Here is a 14,425-nt window from a genome sequence, read left to right as displayed (position 1 = left end):
GCTGGTTTCAGAGGGAAGTCTTTTACACCAGGGTCTCAGGCAAGTGGTAAACTAGCAGGAAGTCACACAATCCATATAAACAGATGCTCTTAAAGTGTAACAATTATTAGTTTTATTTTTCAGCAAAATATTCACATAACATATCAGAATGGAATGGTACAGATGAAATTCAGACTGTTTTTTAATTAGTTTGCACATAAACATGTTTAAAATTTAAAAATTTTATGGTCAGAGTTTACAGATTTTAGTAGAAATTTTGATTCTTACAAAGCAAGTATTGCTTTACTATTGTCATTATTCCAGTCAATAATATGACTAATAACTTCTCATGTTGAACAAGTGCCTGACATTGACATCTTCAATAAATCAGCCCTTTGCAGATCAATCCAAGAAGAAAATATTATTAAACTGTGTTGCACAAAGTTTCTTGACTTCTTCTGTTAAAAAAAAAAAAAAGATACATCAGTATGGTGTTTTACAGAAACCTTCTCAAGAAAAACCCTGGGGATTGTCATGGAGAGTATAATTAAATTCAAACAGAAAAAGCCTGAGGAGTTTCTAATATAGAAATACACTTAATGTTACTGTCTTCAGTAGGAGAAAGTCAAGTCTGATGTCTCCCACTGTCTGAAAGGTGAGTTGTATCTAAGTGGCTTAAGTGTAAATGATGGGCCTCTCATCAACCACTGCAACAGCAGCAGACTTGGCTTCAACATAAGGAAGTATATTATAAGCTCTTTTTCACAGAAAGGAGGAAACCACATTAGAAACAAGACAGTGCTGGATGAGGATCACTGACAGGACACTCACAATGAGTAAGTAACTAGCCCTGGATCACTGACAAATAAGAACTCAGATGTAAATATATTCATCTATCATCTGTCATACACTTTATTAATTACTCCTAAACTAAGCTCACAGTGCTCTCTATTATTTGAAGGAGGAAGAATGACTGATTAATAATTGAGAATGCCTGATGAATATTTATGCTGTCCTTTCACAGCTGGTAGTAGACAGACTAAAACCTTAGGCAAACTGACCTGCTCTATCAAAGATCAATCCTTCTCTAGATTTCTCATGAGATGGATTTTATTACTTCTCTAGGGGCATGCATTTTAGGAGTAACTGTATTTAAAGGTAGTAAGAAACAATCCTTACCATTAACTTCGATCAGATTTACATTTTTTTGATTCAAAATAACATACAGTTCTCGCTGGTCAGACTTTTTCCCAACTACCCAGTAATCACTCATTGCCTTCACAATAATTTCCTCATCTTCATCAACTCTGAAAGAAGTTTTAGAAAGTAAAGAAGGTGGCATCAAGTTCATCAGCAACAACTTTATCTGTAATTATTAGGACAGCTCAATGTCAGAAATTGTTGTGGTTATGCAGTATCAAAGAAAATACCAGTTCTAACTTGGCCATGATTCAGTCCAGGATGAAAGCTTCATTACTGGCTGCTTAGGACATCCCCAAATGTGTAAATCAGTAATTTTTTCATTAGCCAAACACTCCAGTGCTCTGAAGAAAACACCTCTCCTGGTAAGGATACACTTCATAGAATGAGGATTTGCTACACAGTGACCAAATACTGAGAGCTGGAGATAGCTTGGTGACTAAGCTTTCACAGAACCTGTTAAACCTAAACCTAAATCATGCTCAACAACAGGATATATTCTATAAAGCTGTCACTAACCCAGTGCTTCCATAATATGATGAAATGTGCTTTTTTCATTTCTAGAAAAATGAAAACCTTGTCCTTAAGCAGAGTGGGAAAATGGCTTGTTGCTAATTAGTTATGGGCATCACAATCATTCAGCATTGTCACGTTCTTTATTAACTTTTGTAGTGACAGGGTCTCTCCCACCTTGCAGCATGATACCTATTGACAAGAAGCCACTTATCTTCTCAGGTGTCTCTGTCCTTTACACTACTTTCCTAGACTCTACAGACTGTGGTGCATCCCATCCCATTTGTTATGACTCTGAAGCCTCCAATAGATGAGATATTTTCTTGGATAGAGGCTCTGGCCCTCTTAGAAGTTATTTTCTTGAAAGGATGCTAGAAGTTTTTTTAAGATGGACTACTTGTAAACGAACACAAACACCAAACTTAAACAGCCAGACATCAATAAAAAGACTGGAAAGCTCTACTCCTTTGAAAAAAAAAAAAACCCAAAAAACAAAACCTGCTTGACAGTAGGAGTTACAGACTATTGAATAGTTAAGCATTACCTGGAGAAGTCACTGTTGATGTCACCAAGAATCTTCATAAGGTCAGGGTGAACAGATGCAAGTGATACACTGGGTGTTTTCCTCATGTGAATGGTACTTTTCTCTGCCAGGTTCATGTGATTGAAATAGATAAACTTAAACTGAGGTTCCTTCTCAGCCCTAGAAGAATTTAAAAAGGAAGAAAAAAATAGTGATTTGTGAATACTGACATGTTCTATAAGCACAGATTGGGTAGTGAGCCAGTGCACAGCTAACTTAGACAGCCTGGAGTTATCTTCACAGTCAAGAGACCCAAGTATTATAAGACTTGTGGGACTGAACTTCATTTTAACAAAAATGAAGTCTGAAAAAAGCAAGTCAAAACACAACTAGGCAGAACCAGACAGTGTTTCCCCTTCTGCCACTCAGGCTGCCAGTAAACACACAGGGGAGTCTGAAGGCCTTGTCCCACTTCACAGCAGTAATTCATTTGCATATTTCTAATGAGCTGTTTTCTTCTCTGGCCCCATTTTGTTCCTGCTGCTCTCCCCTATGCCAGTCCAAGCTCATTTGAATAGATGCTCAGTCTTGAATTTGATCAGTAAGTAATCTTCCATTCATATCTTTGTTATTTGTTACAACCAAGAGAACAAACTCTTCCTTGATCCAGGCAATTAGATTTGCTCCATCATTTCTGTAGGCCAAGCAAGAGACTATTTTCAAACTCCTGCCTTGGCAGTCCTCCTCCATGTCCTCTTTTATGAAGTCAATATAAAAACCTAGAGCTGTAATTTTTTTTAGAAGTCACAACAAATTCAGACTGACAAAAAACTGGCTACAGCAATTGGTACTTGAGGCAATGCATTATTTAGAACCAGGAGATACTGTGATGACACCACTCACCTTAGCAAACAACTAGATACCCCTGCTCTCTGTCACCCACATGCATTAGTGTCAAGGAACTGTATCATGTTTTCAGGACACCATGGCATTAAACTTTTAAAGAGTTAAAGCTGCCAAAGCCAGTCCCAGATGACATTTAAAAACCCCAAGTTTAATGATTTAGTAGATTGGCACAATTTCAAGCACATCCTATTCTATCCAGTGCGATTTTGCTGATTTGGGATGTTACCAGTGACTGAGTTCACCCACACACCTATCTTTGGTTGAATTCCTCCTATGCTGCCATAAGTGATACTGTTCTTGCTTTCCCAACTAATAAATCTATCAAAAACTAAATATGGCAAGTCAGCTGTAGTTCTAAGTGAAGTATATTTTCCAAAGCATTAACATCCTTTTCATTTGACTGCTTTTTGCCTCTCAAGTAGTTATCTTAGTTGTGAAAAATAGAAAAAAAAAAGACCTTTTCTTCCTCATCTACTATACATGGCAACATTTCAAGAAGCAGTAATTCTGGAAAAGTCCTCAACTGTAAAGCTTCCATTGTAACCAAATAAATTACTCACTAAAATTCCCATTTCAGCCAGACAATAAACATTTGTTCTTAAGTTAGTAACATCTATTGTTACTTCAGGGAGACCCAAATATGCAAAAACATGCACTTTATAAACACTTAAGATGCAGAAAGGTAGACAAGCATTGTTTGAAGTACACCATTAATGTTTTCAAAATTTGGGCTCATGTTACTATTATTTAAGCAGTTCATTAAAGCCAACTTTTCACCAACTAATGAGGGAATGCAACAGGAAAAGAAGTGTGGTACAAACCCTGATATTCTCTTGTTGATGTTGTATTGTTCACATATGTCTGATGCCAACACTGTGAGCTGAGGCCCAACAATGCTGTCCAGTTTTCGGCAAAACTCCAGCGTGGGTGGAATTGAAGCTGTGTCAGGCAGAGAAAAGGGAGAGATGAGATTCTCTTCCCACAGCTGAAGGTACAATTTCTGTAGTTGTTTTCTTTAAACATCAGTAAGAGGCCAAGGACAAATTTCTTCCATAATTAAAACCTCAGGGGTGATTTCGAAAGTGGCTAATTGAAGCAGTATTTAGTCATTTTATTGCATAAATTAAGTTACTTATACCACTGGAACAAAGACAAAAGACTGATAAAAGCACTCACGAAAAAGTGACTCAAATAACAAATTAATGTGAGTCTTTTTCATGAGTAAAACATGCTGCATGTCAAAGTGTTTTGCATATAAAAGTCTTTGAATCATTGATGCTAATAGGTACTTACCATCAATCATAAAGCAGACAGCTGCACTCATGGCCTGGAACAAAAAAATAATAAAGCAAAAAAACCATTTACAACAGGTTACTTCAGCTAACCCAAATGATAATACTTCACTGGTCACACACAGGTGAGAAGAATTTTAAGAAATCTTTTTTAAAGGTAACACTTCAATAGGATAATCTTTTTGCAGTCCTGCACAACACAGGTAAGCTATGATTTTAAAATTCAGCCCTGTTAACAGTTTAAGTTGTCGGGAAAAGACAAAACTTGGTAAAAATGCATTTATGCAAAGAAGTCTATGAGAAACTTCCATTTAATGTAAAAAAAAAAACCCGTTTGGTTTTATTGTTTAATCCAACATAAAGCCAGGCATGAAATCCCTTAAAGCAACTGAAGGCTGGTACTTTGTTCTAATAAAACAGTTGTTTGTTTTGGACAGGGATCAGGAGAGGGGAAAAGAGAATTCAGGCTTTAAAGCTTGTTGCTAGAAATGCCAGTTTTCTGTCCCTTTGCTTTAATCTGGCCTTATTTGTGCACCTTTCTATACAATTCCTAAGTATTTCGCATCATTGTCATCTTCATTGCATAGAGATTCCTAATTCTGTGGAATAATTGCTGAGGAAACTGTAATACCTTATAAACAATTAAGTGAAGCTCTTCATAAGTGTCATCAGTGTTAACAAATATTTTGGGGAAGCGGCATTTTGTTTCTGGATCATTAAGATTTAAAGGTCCAGTAAGAAACCTAGAAAATAATTCAACAGGTCAGATGTGATGAATTCTTGTATTCAGTTTCTTGAATTTAAAAGATATTCTCCAAACTTGCAATTAGAAATTCTTGTGATTAAGGATGTCCAAACCCACAATTACTCAATGTTGCCCACTTGCTTAAGTACAGATTTTCTCACTGACATGCTGAGTACAGAGGAAAAACAAATAGATAAATCCTAAATTAAATCTACACCTTTGTCTGGAGTGTTTGACTGAAAGGCAATGACTGGAACAATACCCATATTTGTCATACAGTCCATTAAGAACAATGGCAGTACAAATATGCGGTAATGTTAATGAAGCATTTTCTCTTTTTTCCAGAGGTCAGGTTTTACATTGCACCAACTATTGTGTAACCCTTTGGAATGAACTCTGTGTGGAATATGTACTCAAAATACACACACTCCTCCCAAATGTTCTGCCCTGAAGGGAAGAAGCAGTAGCTAGTGACAATAAAACAAGACCTACCTTCCATAGTGTTGTAGATTTCCTGGCATTTCAGCACGTATTGGAGAATCTCTTCCTGCTAACTGAAGGACACACAGAAAAAAACAGCTTAGAGGCAGAGGGAAGAGATATATTTCTCTTTAATATTTTAGCCTTTAATACCAGAGAAACAGGAAGAAGAAAATAAACCACACCCAACCACCTTCTCCCCACAAAACCCCTCAGCCCAGCTACCTCAGGTTCCATGTGCCTTGGAAAAAGAGATGTTGTGAGATACTTGTACAAAATTCTCATGTCATCTTGCTCCAGTCCACTCCTAGAACATCACAGGAAAAAAGAAACACAAATTATGTTTGTGCTGCAGTTCAGATCACACACTTTCCTCTAACTAGCTCAGACCAGTGCCTTTCTTAGGGAATGGTAGCCTGACGCATGTTTTCTCATTTTCATCCAACTCTGTCACTAATTTAAAAGCTTTTCTATTATGGCACTTATTCATAGGATTAGAAATTGAAGGCACACAAAAGAATTACTGAAGTACCTACCAGATAAGCTGGTCATTGTAGAGAAATGCAGTGTACTTGACTATGTTCAGGCTTTCTTCCATCCTATTAATAAATGACTGAATTTTCAAGTAAGTCATTTTATCCAGTGGAAAGAAGCTGATTCCACAAAACACATCCAGCAGATCACAAGACTGTAAGTGCAGTGTCTGCAAGTACTGAGAGAACAATGACAGTTGGCTTTTAGAATTCAGAAAACTGCCAATATGTAGATTTAAATGACAAATTTGAGTTGAATCTCCAATAATCTGGACTAACAATCAAAGAAAAAATCCTTCCAGTGCTGCTTGTCAGACACACTCCTTGATGTAGGGGACAGACTTTTTACAAAGGTTTGTACTGACAGGACAAGGGTTTCAGACTGAAAGAGGCTCAGTTCAGGTTAGATACAAGAAAATAGTTTTTTACAATGAGGCTGGTCACTCCCTGGCACAGGTTGCCTAGAGAAGTGGTTAATGACCCATCCCTGGAAACATTCAAAACCAGGTTGGACAAGGGTCTGAGTAATCCAATATAGTTGCAGATGTCTCTGCTCATAGCAGGGGGTTGGACTATCAGACCTTTAAGGGTACCTTCCAACCCAAACCATTCTGTGATTCCATGTGTGAGTGTGCGAATGTGATTCCAGGTGTCACTTTGCTTTTATTTAATCATTATGACAATAGTTTTTAAGGAAATTTCAAAATCTTTTGGGCATATAAGATATCAAAGCCTATCTTCTAATATTTAATTTCAGAGTTAACTGTAGAAAAGGAATAGATAATTAGCTCAATGTGCAATGGAATAAATAATTTCTATTAATCACTTTCTAAATGGACTGTAACTTTTAGCAAGAGATTTCAAATGCACTGTCAAGTGGTCTGTGAAAGATGCTTTATCCAATGGCTCCCTCTACAGTCACTTCACATTACCAAATGCCCACAAGTAATACAGACAAACAGCATGACAAGATCTCTGTCACAGCTTATAAGTCTCTGTTTTAGCGATAAAAATCTATTATTTTCTTTTTTGCCAAGGTCTACTTTTAATTTAGTCTGGACAGAAGCACACACCAACTCCTCATGGTACTTCTTGCGCCAGTGGTGTTTATTCTGGAGTCTACCACAAGTCTTACAAAGAAACAAGCAAGATGTCCCCCAAATCACATCAAAGCCTGTACTGTTGTTTACACTGTCACAACTATTGTGCTATTCCAGAAATCTGTTAACAAACAAAATTCTTAACACCATTATGCAGTGTCTACACTCTATCATTATCAGAAATCTCAATATTCACATCTCTACCACAAGAGTACAAACTGCTGACTGCAGTCCTGTTTCCTTCCGTGCAAATAAGAAAAATGGGGGCAGGCAGGCCCTTGAGAGCTTGATGAAACGTTTCATGTAGGAACTCAAAAGTTTGCCAGACACGACTACTCATGCAGTTACTTTACATGAAAAGTAGGTATTGTTTTTCATCCTTTCACTAAAATATCAGCTTAGAAATGACATCCTGAAGACTAGTTATAATGCATGCAGTATTTCCTGAAACCTTCCCAGGCATGGCTACTAATTCCACAATGGGGCGCAGAGTAGGAGGAAGAAGTTAAAAATTTCAACTATTCACTGTTTCACAGTACTACAGAACTTTAAGCCTGTGCATGCAGGTTGTGGAATCACCATCCCTGGATGTTTTCAAGTCTCAACCAGCCAAAGCTCTGGGCAGGAGAGTTAAATTCTGTGTTACCCTGCTTTGAGTAGAAGGCTGAACTAGATGACCTCCCCAAATTCCTTCTAACCTCAATGATTTTTCAATAGTCACTCAAATAGGTCTGCATAAACTGTTATCACAGTAATCAATTCAAACATTAAAGCAGAATTTTGAAAGAAGGAACACAATTCCGTCAGAAAAAAGATCCAACAGTTAAGTTGTTCCATCAAGCCATAACCATGCTTGTGGTTCAACTCCACCTACAGAACCTACTCTGTCAGAAGAAGCAGGAAGTATTTGACAAAATGAGTAACCAGATACTTTGTGTTGACTCTACATCTTTTCCACTGCTTGTGTTTTATAGTCACACTGCAGCCCCTTTTTTTTTTCCTCATTTTATTTCCAGTGCAGAATCACACTGTATGTGTCTGAAAAGTAAGGTCTTACCCGATGGAAGAATTTCTCTAGTCTCTCCTTTAGAACTTTGACACCCCCATCTTCCATGGCTTTCAGGAACGTGCCATTGAAAAGCTAACAGTTTAAAGAAAAAAAAACCAGTTATTTGGGTAATCATTTACAGTAATTTCTTGTAACTTGGCTATAAATATAGCTAGATTACAATACAGCTCCCATTCCCCAATATACTGCACATCAATCCAAATGTATCCCTTTTTTATCAAAAAAACATAGTCCAGGTATATATGGCAGCAGAGGCAGAATATTTATGTGTCATTGAAGTATCTCATGCTCTTGTTTTGTAAAAGGCCTTGAGCCTCCAGTAATCCTACCTTGTACATGCTGTAGCACTGCTGCAAGACTGAACTATAAACCTTGTCCTGCAGGAAAGAGAGCAGCACGTCAGTAGGAGCAGAGGCAGAATTACAAGTATTTTAGATGAGTTACACGTGTGTTTTCAAAGAGCCAGCAAGACACAAATTGGAGAAATCAATCTCTGAAAAGTTAAACAACATTTTCAGTCAGCATCTAGAAATGTCTTTGTCTTATAAAGTACGGTATCAATAAAGGGAGTCCCTTCCCCCCTCCCATTTAGTACCAAAAGCACCTTAAGAACTCATGCCAAGGATTCCAGTTAGAAACAGTGCCCTTCCCTGGGGCCAGTGGTCAGTGAAAATGAACCTCTTCCTGACAGCTCCCTCTTCATCCAAATCAAAGGCTGAAGAATGTGGGACACTACAGCAGGTTTTATGGGGCTGAGATCTTAACCCAGATGAAAAAAGACTATTTTATCTGGCAAAAGAGAGTCCCGATGACACCAATCCTTTTCTTAGGACACAGTGAGGAACAGAAGTAATGCACACTGTCATGAACAGGGGCAGGATAACCAACTAGCTTTTTAATTATTATCCTACCCTGCCAAATATCCTTCCTGTATACAATCAAACAGACCTAATGATACTCCAGCTTGGACAAGAAATTCCATAACAGTTACGAGCTTTTTTGGTTTTTCAGATTATTAGTAAATATTACTAGCAGTCTTAAGAAAGTAGTAACATGTATACTGGCACCTAATAAAAATACAGATTAAAGAATTTTATTAAACAGACAGATCTCAAGAAATATTCACCTACTCCAAGCTAAAAGTCTCACAGCTGTATATTTTACCAGTGTTTATTGAATGCTCTTGAATTGTTCTCTGGAAAATTCTCTATCTTGTGCTCTTCTTTAAACTTTGATGAAAAGTACTTTGCCCTTTTTTCATTATGGAGAGAGATATATAAAAATCAATTTGACAACAGTTCAAGAAGAATCAAACTAAGATATTTCTGGAAGTACTCTTAAAATACAACATAACCCATTAAAAAAAAAAAAAAAAAGAAAAGGGAAAGTTCATTATTACCAGCAATTCCTCTTCCTGATATTCATAGACTGGCTTTCCATCTTTGTGTTTTTCTATGATGGGATTCCGTACAACCTAGGAAGTGGAGCAGGCTGGTATTAGACAATGCAGAATGCATTGAGAACATTGCAGAATGGTGATTTAGGAATATGCATTATCACGTGCATAAGTACCATGACCATCCAGAAGTTTTCTTCAGGTTCATGGAAAAATTGTCTATTCTTCTGCGTATGTAGGGATTTTGCAGGTTTTGTTGGGCTAAATGTCCTGGAAAGAAAACATATATGTAGATAAGGATATTTACACACACTCACAACAAGAAGACATACGACTGAGTGCTTTAAAATACCGTGCTTGTGCCAAAATAATGAGCCATGCAACCAGACTTCCTACCTTGTGAACTGCACTATAGCTTCACATAGCCCCACATTTCTAATTTTTTCGTTCTTTTCTACTTCATTTGGGTGATAGAAGAGAATTTTCTTTTCTTCCTAAAATTCAAAAAAAGAATTGCAAATGCATTTTAACAGAATCAAAGAATATTGAGTTCATGGTTTGCTTGTTTTTTAATCCCTTAATTACTTCGGCAGAATTTTATTTTGTACCAAAATGGGCTTCTGCCATAATGAATAAAAGGCATATTTAAGCACACTTAAGCAGTCAGTCATCCCGTGATATCTCAAAGCACTTTATAAATTGAAGGCTATTGAAATCACAGGCCCCAATCACTTCTGAGCCTGTTCAAAGCAAGGCGAGCTTCAAAGCCAGCTCAAAGCACAGCAAGCTTCAAAGGCAGCTCAGATTCCTCCAGGCCTTGTCCAGTCATGTGTTCAATACCTCCAGAGATGGAAATTCCACAACTTTCCAGCCCTGCTCCAATGTTAGATCACTTCACTGTGAAGAATTTTTTTTTTCTATCTCATCAGAATTTGCCTTCATCCATCCTCATTCTTTCACTTCAAGAACCTGGCTCCATCATCCACAGCCGTCCTTTAGGCAGGTGACACTGCCCTCTGCCCCTCTTCTACATTGTCTCTCCTCCACGCTGCACAAATACAGTTATCAAAGGCTCCCCTGGTATGCCACAGACTGCCATCCCCCTGACTGACTCAGAGGTTCTCCACAGGACCATTTCAGCTTGCCAGTATTTTTCCTACTCTGGGAATGCCTGGAGGAACACAGCACCCACCAGCAGTCTCACATGTGCTGGACAGAGGAGAAGCATTGGCTTGGCTGGACCTGCTGAGCCACCCTCCCTCCCACAGCCACAAGCGCTCGCTGCTGATTCACGTACGACCTGTTGTTCTCAGACTCCCTGGTCCTGTTTTGCAGAGCTGCTCCCAACCACGGTGAGCCAGATTATTCCACCCCACACATGGGACTTTGCTGAGCTCCACGAGGTTTCTACTAGCCCAGTCCCCAGCTCGCTGAGGGTCCCTCCTACAGCATCTCGTCCTCCAGCAGAACAGCTTCCCCCGGTCTGGAGTCACCCAGGAGCGTGTTGAGGGCACGCTCAGCCTCCTCATCCTGTCAGTGCTAAGGATGTAAGTACACTGCTCTCTTCAAAACCTGATAAAGCTGAAGATTATCACATGAACCACACAATACGCTGTTTCTTAAAGCTAGTGACTAGAGCTTCTTGACTTTCTTTACTAAGGGGCACAATGGCGAATAAACACTAGCAGTAACTTGAACGTAACCAAGCTAAACATAAGCCTTTCTACCATATTGTATCTACGTCCAGAAAGTTATTTTAAGCGAAACTTAAAGCATCAGTAAAACATAGTTACTGAATGTCCAGCTCCCCACCTAATGTATACGCCCTGCTGCTGACAACACCTCCGGTTACTGTTTCTGTTCGGTCTGGAGCAGAGACAGACCCCAATGCCCCGCTGGTACCCAAACCCCAGGTGCGGATGCGGCGGCCTCGGGCCGGAAAAGCCGCAGCTGCGACCGCCTTTGTCCGGAGCCGCTCCGCAGGGACAGCGCCGAGCCCGCACACGCTGCGGCCCGGCCTCGGGCACGCAGGGACCGCCGCCCCTTCCCCGCATCCCCGGGCGCGATATTCCGCCGGTACCTCTCCCTCTTTGGGCCCCAGCTTGGGGTTGTAGATGAAGAAACTGAGGAGGGTCGGAGCGAGCTGCTTCTCCTGGCCGGCCGCCCCCGCCGCCGCCGCCATCCTGAGCCTGGGGCCGGCAGCCGCCAGACACCATCGGGGATCGGCCCGAGACCGCCGCGGCACCGGCACCGGCCCCGGCCCCGCCGCGCTTCCAGCGGCCCCGGCCCTGCCGCCGTTCCGCCTGCGCGCCCCGGAAGCGCTACGGGCCCGGGCGCCGCGCAGCGCCCCCAACGGCGGCCGCGGGAACGGCGGGCGGGGGAGCCGCGCTGGGCGCCCGGGGGCTGCGAGACCCCGCGATCCCTCAATGAGAGGCTGTGCCCGGCGATCCCTCAATGAAAGGCTGTGCCCGGCGATCCCTCAATGAGAGGCTGTGCCCGGCGATCCCTCAGCCAGAGCGTGTGCTCGGTTCTCCCTCAGCGAGAACCTGTGCCCGGTTCTCCCTCAGCCAGAGCCCGTGCCCGGCGATCCCCCAACCAGAGCCTGTGCCCCGCTCTCCCTCAGCCCTAGCCTGTGCCCGGCGATCCCCCAGCCAGAGCCCGTGCCCGGCGCTCCCTCAGCCAGAGCCCGTGCCCGGTGTTCCCTCAGCCCTAGCCCGTGTCCGGCGATCCCTCAGCCAGAGCCCGTGCCCGGTTCTCCCTCAGCCAGAGCCCGTGCCCGGTTCTCCCTCAGCCTGAACCCGTGCCCGGTTCTCCCTCAGCGAGAGCCCGTGCCCGGTTCTCCCTCAGCCTGAGCCCGTGCCCGGTCAGGGCCCGCGGTTCCCGCTGCGGATCCCGCACAGCCCTGCCCGGGCAGCCGCTCCGCAGGCGGGCAGCTCCGGCCTGTGGGCCCGGGGGTGCCTCGGCCATCGCCCCCCTGTTCGAAGCACAAAACCACGAGCGGTTCATTCCCCTCTGGCTCGTTCGGAGCTGCCTGGCAGGTGGAAAAAGTAGAAACGCTTTTTTTGTAGAGGTGGAATCTGAGATTTGAAAGATGAGATCAAGTTTGTTGAAGGAATTGGCATGCAGCATCACTTAGTGCAGGTAATCCTTTTGCCATAAATAGATATGTTACTTATATTCTGATTATTTTTCAGTTTTCTGTCTGGCAGATTTAAGATAGCGGCATTTAACTAATAAAATAAAGTTTCACTTTTCAATTCCCATTTTAATAAAATTCAGTGTGAGCTAAACTAGAAGTAAAAATGGCTATATGGTAGGAGATATATAACTTTCTTCTACATAGGAGAGTGAAGTTTAGGAATCTGAATAAACTAAGGTTACATAATTGCTTAAATAAACACCCGGCTAAGGTATAAAGATATAATTGAATATCTCATTTCACCAAGTCATTTGGAAGAATGTGCTGGTACACTCTCTTAAAGTTGTGCCAAATTAAAAATGAAAAACCCCAGTATTCATTTAATTTTTCAATTTTTTCCCTTTTGTTATTATTTCAGTTCCTATCACTGCTCTTAGTTTATATTTGCTTTCATTTCCAGTAGCATCATTCCAGGTAGTCCTCCTCAGCCTCAACAGCTGATGTATTCCTTGAGAAGCCAATGCAGTGCAGTAGGAGCACTGTGTGGAACAGAGATGCTGTAAGACTGCAGCAATTTAATATTTAATGTGTGTACTCAAAAATTGAGCAGTGTAAGCCAGAGAGGGATGACCGCTGTTACCCCCTGGGCTGGTGGAGTCAACTCCATCCCATCCCTACTCCCTTGTGCCATGGCTGCAAAGCCTCCCAGTGCCTGGCCGGGAGGAGGCTGATGCCTTGTGAGAGAGAGGAGGCACAAAATAGAGGTGCTGGCTCACTGCCCCCGGCTGTGCTGAGGCTCTCTGGGCTGGCTCAGCATGGAGTTTGGGTATGTGAGTTCATGTGGATGTGTGCAAGCTCCTTTCCACAGGTGCAGAGATCACCACCACCTTGGGTGTCACCTTTCCTGCCCACATGGGTGGCGTTTAACCCAAACCTTCCAAGAGTTGAGCAGCTCCTCCCATGTGGCCTGGACATGCCTGGGTGACACAACAGGCTGAGCCACACCACAGACAGGGCATTTCCAGACAGTGCTGGCCAGGTCTCAGACAGCGGTAGGAAATGTTTCCAAAGCTGCAGAGAGAATCTGCTTTATCATTTCATGGTGTTTTCAGAGAGGCCACTGCAGAAGGTGACTCCTTCCCCTTGCCAGCAAAGCAGGATGAGGGAAGGCCCTGCTGTGCTGAGCTCCCCAGTGTTTCCCTGAGCAGGGTCTGAGGAAGGATCAGGCCAAATGTGTCCGGATGAGATATCCACATCCAGTAATTCTTGTTTCCTACACCACAGCTCTGAGCTAAAATTCAGCACTCTGTGCAGAACAGCCCTTTCATTGTGGTCTGTCCATTTGAAGGCTGCTGCACACTTGAGGCAGTTTCTGGGAACATCCAGTCAGGACTGAATATATAGAAAAAAAAAAAGAGTCAAATTCCCCTCCTTGCTTGTGCTCCACTGCAGTCAGGGGTGAGATGGTGATCAGACCAGAGGGGAAGTTAATTTGTGTATACTACTCACTTGAAACAAAGCAGGGAAATTCTTAAAATTGGTAGTATTGA

General features: G+C 41.9%; 1 protein-coding gene across 1 annotated transcript; it reads right to left on the bottom strand.

Annotated features, from left to right (window-relative positions):
- Positions 1-89: 89 nt before the first annotated feature.
- On the bottom strand, positions 90-12,058 carry CCZ1 (CCZ1 vacuolar protein trafficking and biogenesis associated). The gene is made up of 15 exons (XM_085074657.1): positions 11,817-12,058; positions 10,133-10,230; positions 9,913-10,006; positions 9,740-9,814; positions 8,670-8,717; positions 8,329-8,412; positions 6,175-6,350; positions 5,864-5,945; positions 5,651-5,712; positions 5,045-5,156; positions 4,415-4,448; positions 3,943-4,060; positions 2,237-2,395; positions 1,159-1,286; positions 90-437 (listed from the first exon to the last, which is right to left on the bottom strand). The coding sequence occupies exons 1-15, from the start codon at positions 11,916-11,918 to the stop codon at positions 382-384; spliced, it is 1,428 nt and encodes a 475-aa protein (XP_084930783.1). The 5' UTR covers positions 11,919-12,058; the 3' UTR covers positions 90-381.
- Between the last annotated feature and the right edge of the window lie 2,367 nt (positions 12,059-14,425).

This window comes from Lichenostomus cassidix, chromosome 14 (genome assembly GCF_008360975.1).
Source record: "Lichenostomus cassidix isolate B80296 chromosome 14, HeHo_3.0, whole genome shotgun sequence".
NCBI lineage: Eukaryota > Metazoa > Chordata > Aves > Passeriformes > Meliphagidae > Lichenostomus > Lichenostomus cassidix.
The sequence above is the reverse complement of the archived record's forward strand: the minus strand, read 5'-3'. Positions and strand labels throughout refer to the sequence as shown.

What these genes read in the sequence shown, in the direction of transcription:
- CCZ1 (XM_085074657.1), bottom strand. Translation starts at nt 11,918, where the DNA reads ATGGCGGCGGCGGCGGGGGCGGCCGGCCAGGAGAAGCAGCTCGCTCCG. An exon ending in TGGGGCCCAAAGAGGGAGAG is followed by an intron (nt 10,231 to 11,816) that starts GTACCGGCGGAA and finishes TTTGAATTTTAG; the next exon opens with GAAGAAAAGAAAATTCTCTT. An exon ending in ATCAACAGTGACTTCTCCAG is followed by an intron (nt 1,287 to 2,236) that starts GTAATGCTTAAC and finishes AACTTCTTTCAG; the next exon opens with AGTTGATGAAGATGAGGAAA.